At 39.6% G+C, this 23,529-nt stretch overlaps 1 protein-coding gene across 2 annotated transcripts in view; it reads left to right on the top strand.

Annotated features, from left to right (window-relative positions):
- SERPINC1 (serpin family C member 1) overlaps positions 1 to 14,356 on the top strand; it is a 31,991-nt gene extending 17,635 nt beyond the window's left edge. Inside the window, exons 3-7 of one of the 2 annotated variants that reach the window (XM_044676399.1) lie at positions 3,291 to 3,506; positions 4,152 to 4,268; positions 8,118 to 8,514; positions 10,495 to 10,565; positions 14,106 to 14,356. In XM_044676399.1, the coding sequence (XP_044532334.1) occupies positions 3,291 to 3,506; positions 4,152 to 4,268; positions 8,118 to 8,514; positions 10,495 to 10,565; positions 14,106 to 14,282 (978 nt within the window). In that variant the 3' untranslated portion in view covers positions 14,283 to 14,356. Of the gene's footprint in view, positions 1 to 3,290; positions 3,507 to 4,151; positions 4,290 to 8,117; positions 8,515 to 10,494; positions 10,566 to 14,105 lie in introns of both variants that reach the window. The other variant, XM_044676400.1, reaches the window with a different exon arrangement.
- Positions 14,357 to 23,529: the final 9,173 nt, after the last annotated feature.

The raw sequence follows: 23,529 nt of genomic DNA, 5'->3' as shown, positions 1-23,529 counted from the left end.
AAAGAAGAAAAGCTTCCTATAGGTCAGAGGTTCTTAACCTGAGTTCCGTGAACTTTTTTGGGGAGGAGGAGAGGGGGTAATATTTTGATAAGTGTGTTTCAGTATAATTGGTTTTGTTGGTACCTATAGATTTCATTTTATGTATTTAAAAACCTTATTTTGAGCAGTGGTCTATAGGCTTTACCAGACTGGCAAGGGGACCTATGATACAAGCAAGGTTAAGAACACTTGCCTTGGGTGATGGCCCAAGAGTTGCACCCAGAAGAAAGTTAGGGAACCAAAACAAATTTAATCAAATCCAACAAGAATTTTTAAGTGCCTACTAAGTAGACAATGTAGCGTTAGACATTGAGGAGAGAAATATTTCTTATTTAGTCTACAAAAGGCAGAACCATCTCCTCTTTTATCTATATATTCATTAATTCATCTATTTATTTATTTATGATGTTCATATTTTTATATTGAATTCCAAATTTCCTCCTACCTTCTAGACCCTCTCTCATCCATTGAAAAGGCAATATAATATCAATTATACATGTAAAGTCGTGCAAAACATATTTCTATATTAGCTATGTTGCAAAAAAAAGTAAGAAAAAAAGAAAGTGAAAAATATATGCTTTAGAATGCACTCAAAGCCCATCATTTCTCTCTTTAGAAGTTAGAAAACATTTTTCATCATTGGATTTTTGGAACTGTCTTGGATCAATGAATTGGTCAGAGTAGCTAAATCTTCCATAGATGATCATTCTTACAATATTGTTGTACAATGTTCTCCTGGTTCTGCTCACTTCATTCTGTATCAGTTCACATAAGTCTTTCCAAGTTTTTCTGAAACTACCCTGCTCATCATTTCTCATGGCACAATAGTATTCCATCATAATCATATATGATGACTTGTTCAGCCATTCCCCAATTGATGGGCATCCTCTCGATCTTTGACACCACAAAAAGCTGCTATAAGTATCTTTGTGCATTTACGTCCTTTCCTCTTTTATTTTATCACTTTGGGATATAGACCTAGTAGTGATATGGCTGGGTCAAAGGGTATGCATAGTTTTAGAGCCTTTTGGGCAATTGTTCTCCAGAATGGTTGGACCAGTTCACAACTCCACAACAGTGCACCATTGTCCCAATTTTTCCAAAACCTCTCAAGTGCTTCTCATTTTTTCTATCAGAGTTAGTTAATCTGATGGGTGTGAGGTGGTACCTGAGTTATTTTAATTGGCATTTCTCTTAATACTGTGTATTGGTTCTAAGGCAGCAGAGCAGTAAGGGCTAGGCTATGGAGGTTAAGTGATTTGCCCAGGGTCACACAGGTAGAAAAGTATCTGAGGTCAGATTTGAACCCAGGACCTCCAGTCTCTAGGTCTGACTCTCAATCCATTCAAGGGACTATTGATAGCTTTGATTTCTTCTTTTGAAAACTGCCTGTTCATATCCTTTGACCGTTATATCAACTGGGGTTTGGCTTGTTATTTTCATAAATCTGGCTCAGTTCTCTATATATTTGAGAAATGGGGAATGCCTCCTCTTGAAAAAATTTCTTCATCCATTCTTTGAACATATCCCTAAACTTGAGTCCCTTTTGGCAGTTTTTAGGAGGACTTCTTTTCCTGAAAGGGAGGATCTAGTACCCAGAGCACGATGGGAATAAAGGCTTGGTACATACCTTTATTTATATTTTGAATGTTCACCAAACATGGGAACCTAAATAGAGAAGACTTGGGCCCTCTGGGAGTAGCTGATTCAACTCTTTACTTCAAAAAAGATTGAAGCTTTGAAAATTCCAGGGGCCACATTGCCTTCTCCATGTCCCTCTATAAATAGCACTTAAATTATTATTGGACTTTAAAATGTTCCAAGTCTTTAATGAAGTTCAGTGTCTCTATTCTACTCAGCAAGATCATAGATATATCTGGAAGAGGAAGGAGAATCCTGAAATACTGGTTCCCAAACAAGCCTCTTTTCTCCTGCAGGGGTGAGCCTGGGTTGTATATGCTTGCTTTTGAGGTGTCTGTGAGTATATGTGGTTATGTGTGTGTGGCATGGCATGGTTTGGAGAGGCAACTTGGTGGAATGTCTTAGAAAAGGGCTCCTTCGACATGAAAACTTGGAGCCAAGGCTTTGGGTTGGGCCATCCAAGAATAGTATGAAGAAGATCACACAAAGACTCCTCCATCCCTTCCACCAAAACAGACAAACAAAACCACCAAAGTAGCTTATCTATGATGGAGAAAGTGGATTAAAAGAAAGACCGGAAGCCATAGCAGTTTAAGGGTGAAGATAAAGATCATAGCAATGTGGGGTTGAAAGCTAGTTTATTTGAGTCAGTGTTGGTTGTATGTATATGAACCTCCTGTCTTTTTAGTCTTGACCAGCTGGAAAAGTGTCTACCTTCCCTCTTGCTTTCTAGCCCAGCTACCTGTTAATCAGTGCCTCAAATCCAGTTGCCCCAAGTGACAGATGGTCAATATATAACTGGTAAAAAGAGAGTTGCCCCTTGTTTCCCATTAGAATCCAAAATAACAAAAGTTAGAAGAGTTGGCTGTATCTTCCCACTTCAGAAGCAAAGCACATAATTTCATTTGGGAAGAGTCATTAAGGAAGAAAAGGCAATATGTGAATGAGCGAGGCTTGAATAATTAATGGCTTTGGCTATAGTCCCACCATATTGATTCAGATCTTCCATTTATTTTTTTAAAAACCCATGCCTTCCATCTGAGAATTGGTTTGAAGGCAGATGAGCAGTAAGGGCTAGGCAGTGGTGCTAAGTGACTTGCCCAGGGTTACACAGCTAGGAAGTTGTCTGAGGCCAGATTTGAACCCATATTCATTTTTAAAGGAAGAGTCAGAAGTCTTCCTAACACAAAGATTCAACTATAGGAGAAGCAGTATGATCTTGGTGGAACATCATGTGCTGAACTAGCGGGGGTGCTGAAAAGATTTGAGTTCCAAACCTGAGCATCTAAACTTGAGTTCCATGAACTTAAAATTAAAAAAAAATTTTTTTAATATATTTCAGTATAGTTGGCATCCTTTATAATCTTATTTTTATTTCATGTACTTTCATGTATTTTTATGTATTTATTTTATGAATTTAATACTTATTAATCACATAACTTTATTTTATAAATTAAAAACATTATCCATTGGCTTCACCAAAATGCCACAGTGGCACAATAATAGCCAAGAACCATTGGATTAGATAAACGATGAGATCTCTTCCAGCTCTAAATCTATGTTCAATGAACTCTCCACTGTCTCTTAACATTTCTGCTTGGTTTCTTCAGGTGTTCAAGTTTGATACGATCTCAGAGAAAACATCAGATCAGGTCCACTTCTTCTTTGCCAAGCTGAATTGCCGGCTTTATCGAAAGGCTAATAAATCCTCTGAACTGGTGGCAGCCAATCGCCTCTTTGGAGAAAAATCACTCACTTTCAACGAGACCTACCAGGATATCAGTGAGGCAGTGTATGGAGCCAAGCTTCAGCCTCTGGACTTCAAGGTGAGTTGGAGGGGTGCCATTCTTTACATTAACAAACTCCCCAAAGCAGTGGGAAGGTCTTCATAAGCAAGTGCTCTTGGAATTGCTCCCCTGCAAATTTAGTGCTCTATCTTCAAACAAATCGGACCTGGAATAGACGGAGAACAAGAAGGCTGGCCTCCTTAGAAGAGTCATTAGAAGGACTAATTCTTAGATTTTGCCAATTTGTATCTTTCTCCTCTTAGCTAAGTTTCTTGTTTGGGTCCTAATTAGGTGGAGAAATTTATTGTCATTTGGGTTTGAAAGTACAGTAGCTTCCCTAAAAGATCCTATATAAAAGGATAGCTCTTTTCATTGATTACCAAAGTTCAAATACATATTCTGGGTAGTTGGGTTTTTTTTTATTATTATTTTATTTAGAAGTTTGAGGAAAAAAATTTTGAGTCCTCTGTCTAAAAATCATTTCTTCTAGCTCCCAAAAGGCACATAGCACTGTATTACCTACTATAAGACAGGCATAGATTGGACTGGAAGCAATTCATGAGCTCAAGGAATATGCAGGAGAATGGACAAGTGACACACTATACATGTTGTATAAAGAAAAGAATGGACAAAAAAAAAAAGGGAAGCATTGATACCTATATTTCATTTCTGTTCTGTTTTCAGGAAAACCCAGAGCTGTCAAGAGGGATCATTAATGATTGGGTTGCAAACAAGACAGAAGGGCTCATCACTGACGTCCTTCCTCAGAATGCTATCACTGACCTTACCGTCTTGGTGCTGGTTAACACTATTTACTTCAAGGTACCTAAAAAGCTAGATGCTCAAGAAATCCAGAGCTCTGTAAGATTAAAAATTAACATCCAATATCTCCAAGTATTATATTTAATAAGATTTATTAATAATAACTAAAATAAAAAGCTAGAGCAAAAAGGGTGCTAACCCAGCTGTGGTTGTGAGGGAAGAGGCAGAGATATATAAACATTATGTAAGGACGCAAACGTGGGGACGAAGGGAAAGGGATGCTGGGAGATGAAGTCCAAGGGTACAAGATTTCTAATTATACAGCTCTAATTCTCTCTGCACTGTCTTCTTTATTCATGAACGTACCACTATTGAATTTCAATACATTTCTTGATCTAATATGTGCAAGGCACTCTTCTAGGACCAATGGGGGAATAGAAAGATGAATCACATAACAGTTCCTATCTACTAGGAGAGCAGAAAAATCATCAGACAAATAACTGGAATTCGGGACAGAATGTAAAAATGTCTTCAGAGAGGTACCAACAAAGGGCCATTCGAGTCTTCCCAGAGATGGGTGTGATTCTCTCAAAGTGGGGAATCAAGGAACACTTCACTGAAGAGTTGGCGTCAAACACAACGGCAGAAAAAGATGGTGGAACATCTCAGTAGGCATGCTGGCTGAACCATGCCTGGGGCTGGAGGGCCACTAAAGCTCTTGAAGTGTGAAGGAGTTTGTGCCAGTGGAGGGCATATTCCTGCCAGGGAAATCTTCAGTTTTTCAGGATGCCAAGGTAATAAAGATAGAGGTCCTTTCTAGCTCTGGAAGTTATTTCAAGAACTCCTCCTGTGTTGGCACGTAGGATTGTGCCTGCCTGCTCCGGCTCTCTTCGATGGAATTGGTAGACCCCCAGCCTAGAAATCTTTAAGGATGGGAACCATTGTTCCAGTGGACTGATCCTGCGCTGATCCATTGAGAGACAAGAAAAGGAGGGCATCAGTCAGGCAGCCAATGGATGGGGCATGATGGTGGTGCTGAAACGAAAGCTGGTCAGAGGAATCCTGGAAGTACCCCTAGAGCATCTGGCACATTGTGCACCAGATCAACCGCGGGGAAGATCTCCATGTGGCTGCCCTCCGATGGGCCAAAGCCATCCACCAAGGCAGAAGCCAGTTGGAATGGAGAACACAGGAGTGTGTGTCCCCTTTCCTATCTCTCCCTCCAGTATTGGCCACTTAGGAGGGAAAAGAACAGAGGCAACATAGTGCATTTGATAGAGTGCTGGCTTTCGGCAGGAAGGCTACCTCAGACATAAAGGCTGTGATCGTGGGCAAGTAATTTAGCCTGTATCCCAGGCAATCATGCTCTAAAATTATAAGTTGCTGAACAGTTGCCTCCTCTGGCATATAGTAGGTGCAATGTTTGTTGGCTAACTGCCTGCGGGTTTCCTAATTGGAAATGCTCTATACCAATGAAATCACAAGCTTAGCCCTAAGTAAATAAATGATGATTTTTAAGTAATGAATGACTTTGCAAACAACACAATGACTAAATGCAAACCACCAACCCTTAGCATTGCTGAGTTCATGACAAGTCCAGAAAGTCAGCCATTCAAAGGTAATAGATGCTTGGAAAGATGGAGGTTCCAAATATCTGGGTGTCACAAATCTCCTCATTATACTTAGTCTATTATAGGCTACAAAAATCACCTGACCTTTCTACTTTGAAGAAACATAAAATCCTCTAAGGGTTTTGTAAATCATCTGGTCCAACCCTATCACTTAAATATATATATATATATGTATATATATAAAATTTATTTCATAATTTTTTCCCAATTACATGTAAAACATTTTTAACAATCATTTTTTAAAATTGTGGGTTCCAAATTCTCTTCCTCCTGCCTCCTTCCACCTCTTGAAAAGGCAAGTAATTTAATATTGGTTATACATATGAAGTCATGTAAAACATTTCCATATTAATCATGTTGCAAAACAGAGACAAAAAAAAACAAACAAGAAAAATAAAGGTTAAAAAAATATGCTTTATTCTGCAGGGAGAGTTCATCAGTTCTCTCTGAAGGTGGATACCACTTTTCATTGTGGATCCTTTGGAATTATCTTGGATCATTGTCTTGATCAGAATAGCTTAAGCCATTCACAGTTGATGAACATACAATATTGCTGTTACTGTGTATAAAGTTCTTCTGGTTCTGTTCATTTCACTTTGCATCAGTTCATATGTCTTCCCAGGTTTTTTCAGAAACCACCCTGCTCATCATTCTTTATATTACAATTTATAGTACTTTATGGTACAATAGTATTCCATCTCAATCATACACAACTTGTTTAACCATTCTCCAACTGATGAGTATCTTCTCAAATTCCTATTCTTTGCCACCACAAAAAAATGGCTATAAATATTTTTTTATGTTCCTCCTCCTTTTTACTTGATCACTTTGGGATTTAGACCTAAAGATGGTATTTCTGGGTCAAAGGGTACATATAGTTTGATAGCTCTTTGGTTATAGTTTCACATTATTCTCCAGAATAGTTGGACTAGTTCATAATTCCACCAAGATTGCATTAGTGTCTTAATTGTTCCACATCCCCTTCCAGCACTTGTCATTTTCCTTTTTTGTCATGGTAGCTAATGTCAGAATTCTTTTAATCTTCATTTATAGAATCAATAGTGATTTAAAGTATTTTTTTCATGTAATTATTAATAGCTTTGATTTCTTCTTCTAAAAAAAAAGTCTGTTCATATCCTTTGACTGTTATCAACTAGGGAACGACTTGTGTTTTTATAAATTTTGTTCAGTTCCCTATATATTTGAGAAATAAAGCCTTTCTCAGAGAAATTTGCTATAAACATTTTCTCCCCAGTTTCTTGGTTTCCTTCTAATTTTGGTTTAATTTGTTTTGCTTGTATAAACTTTTTTAAATTTCATGTCATAAAAACAATAAATTTCCATGCTCCCCCTAATTTATTTATATCACCCTTTATGTCTAAGTCATTCACCCATTTTGACCTCATCCCCCTCATTTTAAGGAAACTGATGCCCAGGACCATTAATGACTTGTTCAAGGTCACGCAATTATGGAGGTCTGAGTTAGGATAAAGATAAACAGAGAGAGTAAGAGAGATTGGAGTAAAAAAGAGAGAGGAGAGATAGGGACAGAAAGAAGAGGAGGGAGTAGGGTTGGGCATTCATTAAACACTATGTGCCAGGCACTTTGCTAAACACTAAGGATACAAAGAAAAACAAAACAGTTCCTGCCCTCAAGGAGCTTATATTCTTTTTGTTTATTAATATTTTATTTTCTTCCCCAATTACATGAAAAAAACCCCAATTTTTAACCTTCATTTTCTTTAAATCGAATTCTCCCCTTTTCTCCCCTTCCCAGAGATGGCAAGCAATCTGTTATAGATTTTACATGTGTAATAGTATAAAACATCTTTCCAAATTAAAAGGAGTTTATAGTCTAATAAAGACAACATTTAAAGGGAAGAGAAGCTGACAGATCATAGTGTGATTTGGAAATAGTGGTCCTCCAGAAAGTGAAGTAGAGACCTAATTCTAAGCAAGAACTAAAAACCCACCCAAGTCTTCTGACTCCAGACCTAGTGACAGGCAGTTAGGTGGTACCGGAGATATTGCGATATGTGGGTTTTATGCTTTTCTGGGAGAGGAGGCTCAGTGCTGACCCTTCCCTCCGACTCTGGCATTCTGTAGGGCTTCCAGAAGCACTGACATTCCCCGGTTAGTTAGCTTCTAGGGGAGGAAGATGGAAATTCCAGGGGAGGAAAGAGAGGGCTTCCATCTCTAAGGGGCCGGCTTTGTGTTTTATCTGGGAGTCGAGCTTTCTTCCTTGTCATCCCCCCAGGGTCTGTGGAAGTCCCAGTTTATCCCAGGGAACACCAACAAGGAGCTGTTCTACAAGGCGGATGGCGAGCAGTGCTCGGTGTCCATGATGTACCAGGAGAACAAGTTCCGCTACCGCTCACTGAAGGGGAGCAGCCAGGTGGAGGTGCTTGAACTGCCCTACAAAGGGGACGACATCACCATGGTGCTGATCCTGCCCAGGCCTGAGAAACCTCTGGAGAAGGTAGAAAGGGACCTGACGCTGGACTTGCTCCGGGAGTGGCTGGAGAGCCTGGAGGAGACTTTCCTGTCGGTTCACGTGCCTCGGTTCCGAATTGAGGACAACTTCAGCGTGAAAGAGAACCTGATGCAGATGGGTCTGGATGATCTCTTCAGCCCAGAGAAGGCCCACCTGCCAGGTGAGGCGAATACACATTTGTCTTCTTTCCTTTCCCCAAAGATGGGTCTGAGGAGGAGACGGGAATGAAAGGAGGGGTTGGAGACTGGATGTTGGAGAGAATTCTGGTTCCGAAGAGAAAGCGAGGGAAGCATTATTGAAATGCTTTTCCTCTTGACTTTCCAAGGCATGTGATAGCTACAAATCACGGAAAGGGAAATGGAAATGGACACACTTGGGTGTTCTGTTTTATCTTTTTTAGAATCTTTCCTTCTGTTTTAGAATCAATACTGGGGGTCCAAGGCAGTAGAGGGCTAAGGGCTAGGGGGTAGGCAATGGGATTAAGTAACCTGCCCAGGGGTCATCCAGCTAGGAAGCCCCTGAAGCCAGATTTGAACCCAGGAGCTCCAATCTCTCAATCCACTGAGCCCCCTAGCTGCCTCCCAGCCTTAGTTTTTTTGTTTTTTTTTGTAGGCAATGGGGGTCATGACTTCTGAATCTGTTTGAGAATTTGTGTTGCCCTATGATTGATGTAGTTTTATAAAAATTTATTCCTCCAATATATCTTTTTAGATGGAAGGAAACAAGTATTTGTTAAATATTTATTATGGGCTGAGTGTTGTGTCCAGTGCTTTATAAATATTTTCATTTGATCCTCCCAACAGCCCTGGGAGGTAAGTGCTTTTCTTATCGTCATTTTACAGATATGAAAAATGAGGCAGACAGAGGTTAAGTGACTTGTCCAGGCTCACTTAACAAGTAAGTGTCTAAGGCCACATGTGAAATCAGGTCTTCTCCACTCCAGGTTCAGCTTTATCTATTGGACCACCCAGCTATCTCAAGGGAATGGTGATTAAATTTACTCTTAAAATCAAATACTTGGGGCAGCTAATGTGGTTCAAGGGTTGAGAGTTAGACCTGGAGTCAGGACTTGGATTCAGATATGATCTTAGATACTTCCTGGCTGTGTGACCCCAAGCAAATCACTGAACCCCAATTGCCTAGTTCATAGTAGTCTTTTGCCTTGGAATTGATACTTAGTATTGATTCTAAGATCAAATTTGAGTTTTTTTAAAAAATCATCTAAATAGATCGCAAACAACTTCCTAACAAAGAGGTGATGGACTCAAATATATATGTAATCATTATATATTATTATTATTGTATGTATTGTATATTATTATTGTATATATTACATATATATATATTTTGGACATGGCTGACATGGAAATTTGTTTTGCTTGACCACAAGTATTGATAACAAAGGCTTTTTTCCCTTCCTTTTTCAATATTTTTGGGTGAGGCAGCTAGAGGCAGAAGAGGTAGGTTTTAGTTCATTGAAAGAAAAACTTTAATTAAAAAAATAAAGACACAAAATGGTAAAGAAATAAAGTGATGGTGAACTGGAAGAATAAAACTACAAAATTACCAAATCACACCTAGAATGCCGCACATTATGAGGCAGATCCAGGAGTCCTAATGATCTCAACAATCGTGTGCTTTTCCATTTTTCTTTCTGGGATTTGTGTGACTACAGCTTTCTTCGGAATGCCTGGGGAAGGGCATTTTCAGATCAAGCAGGGCTTTAATTGTATCTGGTAACCTGTCGATTGCTGTCCCTTCCATTTACAGAGGGGATGGTGGGTGTTGTAGAGTCTGGGTTACTCAAGATGATAAAGCACCTTCATAGGTGATAAGGCTTTGCTTTCATCTATTTATCTTATTTTTTAAGAAATACAGCTTTTGTTCCATCCTGGATTTGTAAGCACAACTTTTAAGTTCATTTGAGCTAGTGTGAATGACTTCACACTCTGGAAAATCATCTTTCAAGTGTGATGATAACGCTGAGTGGGAGGGCTGGGTTTCACTTAGTTCCATAAGCCTTGGAAGTGCCTACGACATTTTTTAAAACACTGACCCTCTTTAACTTGAGGGGGCTCTCTCTGGTGAGCAAAAGGCTCTTTTGTCTCAAGATATGCTTGCTTCTCTTGCTTCTTTTCAGGGATCATCACAGGAAACCAGGGAACGGGAAACCTTTTTGTGTCGGATGCATTTCATAAGGCATTCCTCGAGGTCAGTAGATCTCTCTGTCCACTTCCTTCTTCTCTCACTGGGCTTTATTCTCACTGTACCCAGCCACAATCTGTAACTCTGCAGTACCTGTCCGGTGGGTTGCTCTGGCTGTAGGCAGATGGCAAGTGAGTCTTTAGCCATCATGACCAGCATCGTCTCGCCTGAGCAGAGCTGTGACGGCTGAGAGCATCTCTTTGTCCCCAAATCAGCAGCTCCTCCTTTCCTTTCCAAGGGCCACTGAAAGCCCCCAGAACTGCCCTCCCTGACAGTGTCTGATGCAATGTATCTCCTTCCACCGTCCCTATGTCTTTGATCCAAAGTCTTGATGTCTTGATAGGGTACCTACGATTTATATTTTGGCCTTCCTGAGCAATTTACTTGGCCTCTTAACAGGGAGCTTCAAGGGCCAAATGGGTGAATGATGTGCACATTTCAGGCAGTGTTGAGTGAGGTAGGGTAGATATTTTCCTTGGGGTGGTGGGGTTAAATGCTGCTCAGATACCAACATAGTGGCAACTACTCATTCCTTCTCTACAGAGGGCTGACCCTAATAATCATTCAAAAATTAGGCTATCTCCCAGGCCTAGAGACAGGAGGTCCTAGGTTCAAATCCAGTCTCAGACACTTCCCAGCTGTGTGACCCTGGGCAAGTCACTTGACCCCCATTGCCTACCCTTACCAATCTTCCACCTATAAGTCAATACACAAAAAAGTTAAGGGTTTAAAATTTAAAAAAAAAAATAGGCTATCTCATGTAAAACCCAGTTGAATTGCTTGTTGACTATGGGAGTGGGGAGAGGGAAAGAATAGGAATCATGGAACCATGGAAAGATATTCTAAATTAATTAAATAAATGAATGAAAAACAAGAACAAAAATTTAAAAAAATTTAAAAAAATTAAGGCTATCAGCCCCCCAAATGTGCAACCCTTAAAATAATGGCTTTTAACCATTGGGATGCAACAAAAATCGAATGATGATGCTTTCATTCTACAAATTAAGTTTAACTAGAGGCAGGGAATCCTTTTGATTATCAGTTATTTACAAGTTGCTGACAGAGACCAAGTTCTGAACACAGAAGGAGAAGGAGTGATGGATCTCTTATCTTTTCAACACCATGAAAAATAAAATGACATTTCCGTTCAGGCAGTCTTCCACTCAAAAGCAATGGTGTGCGATTATGTTGCAACCCACTCTGACAGATCCTGTTCAAAGTCCAAAAAACATGTTCTGCTAGCGCTTTTCCCCCTCCATCTCGAATTAACTTGTACTTATTTCATATCAATCAATCAATCAATTGGCATTTGAGTGTTTTTTTATGTGCTAGGCACTGGATGATCTTAAACCACTGAGTCATCTTTAAGCACAAGCTTATGTAGTAGTGAATATGGAGAGGGAAGGGAGTGTGTTTTCCTTAATTCAGCTGATGTAGTAAGTATGTAAAGTACTGGGTAGCATTTTTATAAACTTAAGAAAAACTCGAGAGGATTCCTTTTTATGAGATGAAGAGAGAAGGCTTCCTTGTGTCTCTTGACATCCATATTTTGGATATAGAGCAGGGCCCTGTGTCTGCGGGGGATGAATTCCAAGTCCTACAGCCGATGGCTGCAACTGCAGATGGGTGACCCCCACATGTAGAAGAGCTCTCTCCCCTCTTCTTGGCGCTCTGCAGCCTCCCACCCCCCAAAAGTGAAAAAGTAGAAGCAGAAGGGATTTCTGCCTGGGCAGACTGCTGGAGCTTGGCACCAGACCTCCAGTACTTTGTGGTTAACTATGGGTAACTGAAATGGGAGAAAGTGGAACTGTGGATGAGGGGGCCCTACTGGGTTGTCTTCTCCCCTAATAGAACATAAACTCCCTGAGGGCCAGGGCTGTTACAGTCTTGTCTCTGCCTCTCCCTCACCTAGAACAGTGTCTGGCACATAGCAGGTGCTCAATAAATGTCTGTTGTTGACGGATACCGAAAGCCACCAGGACCATAAATTTTGACTTGTTGTCTACACCGCAGTCCAAATGGGAAGTGGTTCTTCAGCTTTTCAAAGCCAAATGCCTTACTTTTGGTGCCCTCTAATTAGTTCATTGTTCCCTCAGCTCAAATGAGGGATTATACTACATTTGTATTATTGTAAGCTTTTGTGTCAAAGCGTGTTGACTTGGATTTTGAATGGACCCAAGAGACTTTATGACTGAAAAAGGCTCATCTAAGTCATTCGGGTCAGTGTACTCATAAGTAGGCCAGACATCGTTGTGGGAAGCCGAAGGTACTAGAAGTAAAATTTAAACAAAAGGTTCCTGTCCTCGGGAAACTTATAGTTTAGTCTTTTTTTCTGGCCGAACATTTTAAATTTGTCTCACTGAGCTGACTCGGTTCTCCATGAGGAATTTTGTTCTCACTGTGAGCAGAAGCTGAAGGGGCTCTAAATGGATGCTCATAATTCTGTTCCTGGGATTACAGAAACTTGAACAATGCTGAGCTGGCAGATTTTTCAAGGTCAGCAAATGAATGAGGTTCTCTCAATGACTTCCCCAGACATGAAGTTCTTGTGAGCTGCCGCCAGTAGGGTTTCTGAGCCAACCCTGGACCAGGCTGGCTTTTCAAGAGCATTGTAGAGGATTAGTTCTAGGACCCACAGGGCTCTGGGGCCACACGTGACATAGACTAAATTAGTTCTCTGGTCTCTTCCAGTGATATTCCAAAGCCCCTGAGGGGTGCAGAATAGTCCACCTACGAACAGAATTCCGTGAATATGAGGCACCATGTTGCATTTTGTTTTCCTAATGTTTATCCTTGCAACAAGCTGTGGCAAAGAAGTGTGAATTGACTGAGCTGTAGGGCAACCTACAAGGGCATTCCAACTGCAAAGAGCAGAGTTCCATTTGGAAAAGGACCAAAGAACTTGCTCAAATGGCATAAATTGAATTTTGGGGCACAAGCAAAACTTTTTTTTAGAGAAATGCACTCTAATGGGTCACCTCTAGAAATTTCATCAGCATCCAGCAGGGTAGGCCATGTGTGACTCCCTCTTCTCCAGGGTCTCACATCCTGTGTGGGTGCTTGGCAGATGATGGCCCTGTGGCCCCCGACCCAAAATGCTGGTTTACTCTGATGGCTTTGAATCCAATTCTTCCCACAGGAGCTGGTACAACATAAAAGCAGGGTACTGACAGAACTTAGGGGTGCACCCAGCCACTGATGTATGGCACTCTTGGGTTAGGCTGAAATTTCTGGACCTGGGGATAGTTGGATTGCCTCGCCCAGAGGGAGCACTTAAATTAATGAAGAAAAGGTGTATTTTTAACCAAGCTTAGCTTTTTTGCACCAGAAGGGCAGGGGTACTTCTGTAATGAATGCAGTTATGCTCATTCATCTAGTTTCACCTGCGTGAACCAAATGGACGTCCTGATGGGAAACACAGCAGCATTTTGAAAGAATGGAAATGGCCAGCCAGGAAGGCCTGTTGCATGCTCATGTGGGGTTTCTTCTTCAAGAGAACACTGTGGGTCAGTTAACGTGTCATCTTTTCTCTCCATCTAATGGCAGGTAAATGAAGAAGGCAGTGAAGCTGCTGCAAGCACTGCAGTTGTGATTTCTGGACGCTCACTCAACTTTAACAGGGTGACCTTCAAGGCCAACAGGCCTTTCCTGGTGCTTATCAGGGAAGTTGCTCTCAATACTATCATTTTCATGGGCAGAGTATCCAACCCTTGTGTGAACTAAGGTGCGCCTGCTCTTTTGTACCTCTTTCTACTGTAGTTTGTGGATGCAAGTAAATAAAACATTGACTATTCCCATTTTTGATTACTTGTGAACATTTCATCCCCAAAGACCACTGAGAAGAGGAGGGAAAAACTGTCTACTACTAGTGGGGTTCCTGCAAAGGGAGGCATTCACTTGTTCGCTGGCCAGCAGAATCATCTGGAGTTGAGAAAGTACAGCTGAAAGGTTATGCTGCCTTCCTTTGAAGACTTTAGACAAGGCCAATGACAGGGGACCCATGAAGTCAAAACATTTATACCACATATCAAAATCTAAAATCATTTAAAATAAAGTCAGTCTCCACATAACAAAAAAAAGGGGTCAGATGGATAAGAGTATTAAACCATTTAATTCTCAAACCACTCACATGCATAATGTTCTTTTACACAGTGTTAAAATAAAGAGGAAAATGCATTTTCTTTATACAAACAGAATTTCAAGTATACATTTATAGAATTTTCAAAGATTCCTAACCAAGTTGCTAAGTTTTCATTCACATTGTTCTTAAAGCTGTTCAACGAGAAAGCTTTTGCTAAACTGCTTTAAATACGTTAATATAGTTCTGTATCTTCACCTTTTCTTTGTTTCCCCTTGCCCCAAACCCAGTCTTCTGCCCACCCTTGTGCCCTCCCCCCACAACACTGCTCCTGGGGCTACCCTCCAGGAGACATGCAGCCCCACCAAAAACTATTTTCCTGTGATCTGGGAAGAGACGAGTCTAAGGGAAGAGAGTTGCAAAAACTTGTAAAAGAATCTAAAGGAATAATTCTGATATCTAGAAGTAACTGAGCAGGACCACACCTTGATCATTTGGTTCTTCAGTGTGAACACTAACTCTTCAAATCAAAAGGACCTCAACAATCACTCCCCACAAACGTTAAATAGAAGTTAATACAGTTGGAAACTTTCCTAACTGTGAAAATAATCCCTAAGGCTAGGAATTTACCCTAGACTTTTGAATAGAGAGGGGAGCTAACATTTTGAGACCTCTTCCCATTTGGATTGTTTTTTTCCTTTCTTTGGGGGGCAGGTTTGGGGCTCACTTAAAAACGGACATCTCTGAATTCGTGCATTCCACAATCCCATCTGGTCTACTTTTTGTGGGGAGGGGTTGCTGAGGCAGGAGGCAGAGCTGCACTCATGTGCCAGGTGATGGCAGCAGCAAAAAGTCTGGCAACAGCTCTCCCTCCTCAACTCCTACCAAAATGATCTGGCTGCAAAGCCAGCAACAGCCACACATATTAAGATTTAAAGTGCATTTTTTTCAGTAAGGGAGGGGTGGTTTACATTTAAGTGACAATGGTTAAAAGGTGGGGGAAAAATAACCCTACAGTATTCATATCCATAGGTAGATATGTTTAAGGTTAGGATAAAACATACTTTTTAAGCAACTACTTTTCAACGTAAGATGCAGAAGCCCAGCCCCTCAGCCTCAGCAGTGATAGGGAAGAGGGAAAGCAGGACTGGGCCATTTGTTTTCCTGATGCATCTTTTTAAATGGAGTAATTGCTTCAGGAGAAGGACTTAACCTCAAATGTTAACTTTTCAAAAGGGAAAAAGAGACCTGTAAGCATTCTAATTGATAAATATAGTCTACCATGTTCTCCATTTTAGGAGATATTTTAGAAACTGATTGTCTGTTTCAATGTGAATCCTTCTTGGTTAATTTATGAGGAAAAACCACTTGTAACATTAGCCAAGCCTGTATGTTGCTTAGGAATGTTATGGTAACCTACAAACTCACCAGGAGAGGTGGGGGCAGTATCATTGTAAGACTGGAGAAAGGGGATTTCTTTTCCCAGATTCCTTTAACTACAATTACCAGAATATAATCTTCTGGTCATTTTCGATTTGATATTCCACTTCTTAGGAAAACCAAAAATGTTTTCCAAATGGAAGGAAAATGCTACATCCCCAGCTTTGTACAGAAATGATAGCCCTGAGGTGAAGAAGGGAAACGTGTCTTGGAAGTCTGGCATCTGAGTTTAGTTTGATTTGCTTTTCATAGAGGCCAGTGGGAAGGCACAGTGCCCAGGTAAGATGAGGGAGAGATGGGACAACTCCCATCATGTAAGAAAAAGCACCATAGAGAACAGTTTGGATAGACTTCTTTCAAATTGTAATCATCTGAAAGAAACTAAATATTTGCTACATTAATTCTTCCCTCATTCTACCTTCAAAGCCTTCCCACCAGCATAGGCAGACTCCCCACTAAAATTATGAGGAGATAAGTCTAAGGACTATTCTAATCAACTCCTCTCCTTCACTGACTTCAGTTCAAAATTTAAAGTACTAATTTTGTGTATTATTAGTAAAGAAGGAGAAAAACTTTCCTGATGTTCTCTGAAGGCTAGAAGTATCCCAGACCCAACCTCCCCCATATTTCACAATTCCTGCTGTCATATTTAGAGGCTCAGATGGTAGTAATAGAATGAAAAGGGCTGGCTAATAGCACCCTGAAAAAAACTCTTAGCCAGCTGCAAAGTCAATGGTTTAAGATAAAAAACAACCTCCCTCTCTAGTATCTCTGCTAATCTTTTCCCCACAAAATGGAATCTCTAAAATTGTTTTGTTAGCTGACTGAAGAAAGATTTTCTAGAGGGTCAAGTAGAAACAGCATACAAAGCCAGGGAACCAGGGAAATCTCCAAGATTTACAGTTACTTTGCCAGTATGGAATTCGCCTCATTTTCTGCTTTCAGTTCAAGGTAAAAATTATCCTTTTTTTCCCCTCTCTATACACTCCTGTCTCCCAAAATAAAACTCATTAATCCAGTGCAGCTAAGAGTAGCATAAAAATGGAGTAAAGCTTCACAGTAATCCATAGATCTTGCAACAGGGGTAAAAACTCTGCCAAAGGCAGGAGGCATCTAAGAACATTGGCTTGAGCTCTGACTCTGTCACTGCTAATATAGGGGACACTACAGAAACTGCTTAGCTTCTCTGGGCCTCAGTTTCTTCATCTGTAAAATGAAGGGGTCAGATGGCTTCTAAGGTCCCTTTTAACCCAACCCTTGGCCCTTGTCTTGGCCTTGCAGTGATGAATATTAAGTTTCAATGGCAGTAGTAAATGCTAAACATGACCTGGTGACAGAAAGCTTGGGTCCATCACCCTGAGAGGAAGGAGGCCTTTTCTATAAATGGTATCACAGGACTATGGTATTTATCAACTCAGCAAATAGGCAGGAAGTGCTATTTGATCAAAAGGCCCTAACTTGGTGCTTCCACATCAAACTCTTCCCCACCTACCATAACCAGTTCCCACTGTTTTCCACTCTACCCACTAAAATTCAAGTTATTAGTTGTGGCAAATACAGAGAGTTAAATTTGTTCAATTTGTTGGCAAGAGACTGGTGCCTCTGAACACTCAAGACTGGAATTAGGAATTGGAAAAAGGGATGAGTGATGAGGACTATTATTTTAGATCCATGGTTCATGGGTAGTTTCTTCTTTTTTTGGTTGATTAAATACCTCACTCTTGGTTTCTCTGTATTTGGAGAAGGGCAGGAGGTATCAACCTTTTTACCCTATGTTTCTGTAAAATACTAAGAATCAGGGATATGATGAATGAAACAGGAACAAGGTTTCCAGGTAATTAAAGATATAATTCCTTCCTCACTTAGGAACCAATGGTTTAGATCTTTTCTAGTCTAAAAGAGAGCTACTGAAAGGTGCTTCCTTTCAGATTACTTGTTGAATACTGAAAACACCCAGGCCTTCGCCACTGCATCTTATCCAATAACTCCAGTGAACGAAGAAAGCCTTATTTTGACTGCAGTTTCACTTTGGAGTCAAGCTGAGTCAAAGTTCCCTGGGCCTACCCTCCTATCATACTTGGCTTTCAGTGTTTAATTTATATGTCAGTCTCTCTGGTTGATGATTTAGCAGGCAATCTCTTTCCCTAGCCATCATTCTTCACTTACAGCACAAATACACCAAAGAGGAAAGAAAACAGAAATGACTGATATATCTGTGTGTTTATTGTTTGCTGAGTTGCTGCCAGCAAATGGCTGGCTACCTGCCTATCTGAACACACAACTACCTGGGTGCCTTGGTTTTTATCATAAGAGCAGGAAGAGATGTAGTCTACACTACTTATCAAAATGCACTTCAGAAGATTGGAACCTGGGAGTTGAAAATTATTAGAGGAGACATTTTATACATCTTTTAGGAAGGATGGACAAATGGGAAATTAAAAAAAGGCATAGACACACAAAAATGGACATAGAGAATGATTCCATGTCTTTCCAGAATTACTTTGATATATTTATCCAGACTGTCCTATTTCATCATCTGCCAATCAATGTCTCTGCATCCTGTAATTTTCACCTTCACAATCAATAACCATACATCAAGGTAGCCTTAGATCAGCCAAATTGAAAGAAAGAAGGTAGAAAGGAAGGAAAGAAAGGCAAATGAGAGAATACTACTAAGCACTAACCATGAAAAAATTGTCTAGATTACTCCATGATAATAATTTTTAAAAAACCTCTAGAAACCAGTGTTAATCCAAGACAATGAAAGAGAGATCTAGAAGAGAGGTAGGGTGATTGTATTCTTCCTCCAGTGCCATGGGTTTAACATGCTTTACTAAAATTACTTGGGCATTGCTCACTTTGGCTTTATATGCAGAAAGCAAAATAAAATTATTGGCATAGACAAAACCTAGCCTAATATGTGTGGGCAGCACCAAAATAAAAGAAAATTCTTCTCTGATCAATGAAAAAGTCAAATGAAAGGATTTTCCTAAGCAGGAGTTTATTCCTGAGTCTAGGGTATTACCATGGCTTAGAGACTGAAAATTGCTCTGAAGAAATAAAAAGATAACAAGCAGTCATGGTGAATGAGTTCCCGTGATTTCACTTGCCCTTTCCTTCCTAAAACATTTATATTGTATTCAGGCAGAAGCTTGTTTTTGTTATTTTGACCTTCACATGACCAATGTCACCATCACTATCTAAAGCCATCAGAAAGGCTGTCTGTCTTCATCTGCCAACTACCACATAGAACAGACCCTATTTTTGAAACTGATTCGCCCCCTTCCCCACTTTAGCCAGAGTCACTGTTTAGTCACAGTCTGTAGTGCCTTAATAGTAGAAGGCTGGTCATAGCTTTAGTATTAAAAGGTAGAAAGCATTAAAAATAGATAACTATTGACTCTATCAGCTCTAATAAGGAAGGCAGAGTAATGGCCTTGCTCCATTTAAGGTGAAGGTTAATAATTACTCAAAGAAAGAAATCTGCCCAACACCCCAACAACCAGATTCAAAGACTACATAATTTTTTTGTTTGCTTGTACAAGATTTTTAAGAAAATTATGTAGATTTTGATACTTTTGACATTCTGAAAATTAAAAAAAAATGTAAGATTGGAAACAAATCTTGGATAAATTTGTACTAAAAAATTTGCTTGAAGATTGTTTTAGTTATTAATGGCCAATGAGACAATTTTGTAGTATATAAACAAAAAGCATTAAATAGAGACCAGAACCTAAATAATTATACTTGGGAAAATTACTAGTAGAATTTGAGGGTTCTGTGCTGCCATGCAGTCTCTTTTCCTGGCAACAGTAGGAATGAATCTCTGTCCCTGACGATGGTGGAACACTCTCAAGCATAATTCCAAATAATTCCAAAGGGGTTAGTGCCCATGAAACTGGGGTCTTCAGACTCGTGTGTCATCACTAAACTCCCAACAATCTCACTTTGCCAGCTAACAAACCCTAATAAAGACACCAGGGTGTGAGCTGGTTTGTGTACAGCTGTGCCCATGGGAGAAACTGAGGGGAAGCTCCATGCCAAGCAAGGACTTATCTTTGTATGACAGTCCTGCTGTCTGTCTGGGGATGAGCAGGTAATGTGGTAATAGTGGAAAAAATGCAGAGCACAAGCAGGAAAGCTGGGTTCTGGTCCCAGTTTGCCAACTCACTGGACTAGACAGTCTTCACTGTGATATTCACAGATCTTGCCCAGGAGAGACACAGACTGTTTCTGAGAAACACGTGCCCTTAATGAAAATGACCCTCTCTATCTAATAGAGAGTCTGGGCCTTCTCTATCCAGAAGTTTATGGACTGTGGGCTAAAAGCAGTCTTAAAATGAATAATAAAAACAAAATGGGTGTTCTGAAAAGGAAGGCCTTAAAATGAGTTATATATAAGCATCCGCATTTAGCCTCTGACTCCCCATATAGAGATAGGCAGACCAACAGCATAATCACTCAAAGGGGGAGTACCCTTCCTAACACTTTAAAAGCAGACCTAAAACAAGAATTTTTGATCTGAACAAACTTTTGAGATCATCTTATTCTATAACTTTGAAAAAGTGATTCCACTGGCCACACTTGCCAAATGAAAGCCTATAGACAAAATATTCAGCCAGGTTCCCAAGTGCTTTGAAATGGATTGGTTCAGAAAAATAATAACAAAAATGTTAACACATAAGGAAATATCAGACATTTCAGCCTATCCAATGTGAGTCTGGTTCTTCTTTGCTCCTGGATGCTTCACATTCCCTTCGGTGAGTGCTTGGAGGTAGCAGGGCTAAAGCAGAAGAGGATGAGGCTGGCTGTGGCTAACACATCCAAGCCTGCACCCGGTGGCGACCAGGCGCCTGGAACATGCTTATTTCTGAACGGGAGGTAGAAGAGTCTGCAGGTACTTCTCCATTTCAACCGAACACCTCTCTTACACGGACAGACAAGAACACCCGCACCCACACATCCTGGCTATGGCTGGCTACCTCGCAGCCCTATTCGATCCCACCCTAGAGTTTATCATACCTTAACTTTTGGATCACTTCCAACCTCTTCCAGGTGGATTCAGGCCAGGATCATATTGAAGCCCCTTTCCCTCTTCCCCTAGTTTTTAAACATGCACCTTACTTTAATACTTATATGTCATCTCAAGGGAACAGCTATATTAAGTGGCTACACTGTGCTATATAGCTTCTTTATAAATAGAAAGTGCAAAGAAACATTTTCTTGGCCAAAATACAACCAAAGCAATAAAAAGCTCTCTTTGTCCAGAGTTAGAATTTTAGAATCTTTGATATAACTCATTGAAATTATCGTTACCAAGGTCACAGTAGATGAGTAAATATATTTATAAACATATACTTATGAAAAAAGATAGGTATTAAGAAAATAACCTAACTTCCTATGAAATCTTCTGCAGGAGCTATCTCTAATATATCAATCTGGGTTCAAATGAATGTGCATATACAGTTGAATTATACTGATTTATATTAGTGTTATTTAATTTTGGTCAGTTAAAAAAAACAGGCTCAATGTTTTAATACAAGTTATATGACTTAAAACTATTTTTGTAAAAATAAAATTAGGAATGCCATATTAATTCTAGATTTTTTTTGCTATGTGACTGCCTTGTCTATTCTATAGGCAGATATCAGTCACATTTCTCGGTGATTTCCCCATATTGGCAAAACTGGCTTCCAGGGGACACTTATTTAAAATAATTCTCCTACTGTGTAGCTTTGTTTTTACAGTGGCTCTTTTGGCCACTATTTTCTGCCTTATAATTGTTTTGTGTATTAAAAAACATGGTTAATGAACTTACATTAGAAACATGTTTTCCAGGAAGAAAACATAAAACCTAACCTTACTAAATCTATTTTTAATTGGCTTACAATATTCAGACTTTTGCTCCTAAGAAGAGATAGGTGAGCAAGAATAAAGATGTGGGGATCTTTTCAGGTCCCCTTTCCTTTTATTCTATTTTCTCATTCACAGTACCAAACTTCAAAAGTTATTGTTATTTAAAATGGGAAACTTTATTGAGTGAAACCACACAATGGCTCCATCTATGGGGAAGAAGAATGGGCAAGAGAAACATATCTCAGAATAAGAATTATTTCTCTAGTGATCTTTGCAAGGGTAGGCAAGTGGCTCATATTAGAGTAGACAAAGGTGTCCTCTTTTTTAAAAATCCAGTTAGATGTAAAGCTTAAACTTTAAAAAAACCCTTAAACTTCACATATCTTTCACCTAGCTTCTCACATCATGAACTCAGAACCTACTTTTCTCCATCACTAAAGTGTTGGTGAATCAGGACTGGAACAAAGGCCTTGGATTTTCAAGAATCTCTTTTTCCTTTCCTTTGTATACAGTCACTCAGGACTTGACAAGAAGCAGTTCTTTCTCAAACTGAAATTACTGGAGAAGTTAGTTATAAGGCACAGGAAATGACTGTCTTGAAATCCTTCTTTAATGAGAAAGATTAAATTGGGGTGAACAAATTGCTAAACCAGAATTCCAATTTTGCCGCTATTTTCTTTAAAAAGTACTTTTCCTATTAGTGATTGTCTGATTATTACCATCTGGTGACATGGAATTATGTTTAAAATCTGATCTAGTCAAGAATCCTAAATTTCAATGATCTATTTTTGACCAAAACAAGACTAGTATCATGCTAATATTTAAGGATTAAAATTCATGAAAAACTGTGCGGTAGATTCTATGTGAAAAAATACGAGATTCAGAGGAACCTGTTCTCTTTAGCATAAACATTTGAGAAAGAAAAAGATTCAAAATTAGAAAGAGGGAAAATGGAGCTCACATTCCAAAGGAAGTTATCGTAAAACATGTTTCTATTAAGGAACTTACAGCTCAGAGAGAATAGCCACATGATCATAATAAGCCATAATATTTACTTCCACCTGCTTGAAGATTATAAATGTAGTTGAAGCCTCAAATTCGTGTATACTGACATACAACATGTTTCATCCCTCTCTAGTAATTCTGGCTCATCTTGAATAGCAAAAGCAACATGTGATAATATTGGGAGTTATTCTAAATTTGGAATACATCTCAAAAGGAACAAATCACACACTGAAACCATGATCCTAATGTCATATCAGCCTGAGGTAGAGTCCCGTTGGCTTCTGAAATCAGTCCCATTTTTGTTTTCAACTTCTACCCTGATCTAAAATAATTATCAACTAATACTACTGTACCAATATCAAATAGGTTTTTCAACATTTAGTAATGGAACAAGAGAGCCATGATATTACAATTCAAAAGACTCCACATGCTACTTTTCCTAGACCTGACTTTGGAGCACATCATTCATTCACAGTAATATCTAGAAAACAGGTGACAAATCTGTGGCAATGGCAGCTTAAGATATATAAAACAACCTGAGGATATCGAGAACAACTAGTTTCTCCTCAGAAAAAAACTGTTTCACCAATC

This window comes from Gracilinanus agilis, chromosome 4 (assembly GCF_016433145.1).
Source record: "Gracilinanus agilis isolate LMUSP501 chromosome 4, AgileGrace, whole genome shotgun sequence".
In the NCBI taxonomy this organism is placed as follows: domain Eukaryota; kingdom Metazoa; phylum Chordata; class Mammalia; order Didelphimorphia; family Didelphidae; genus Gracilinanus; species Gracilinanus agilis.
The sequence above is the reverse complement of the archived record's forward strand: the minus strand, read 5'-3'. Positions and strand labels throughout refer to the sequence as shown.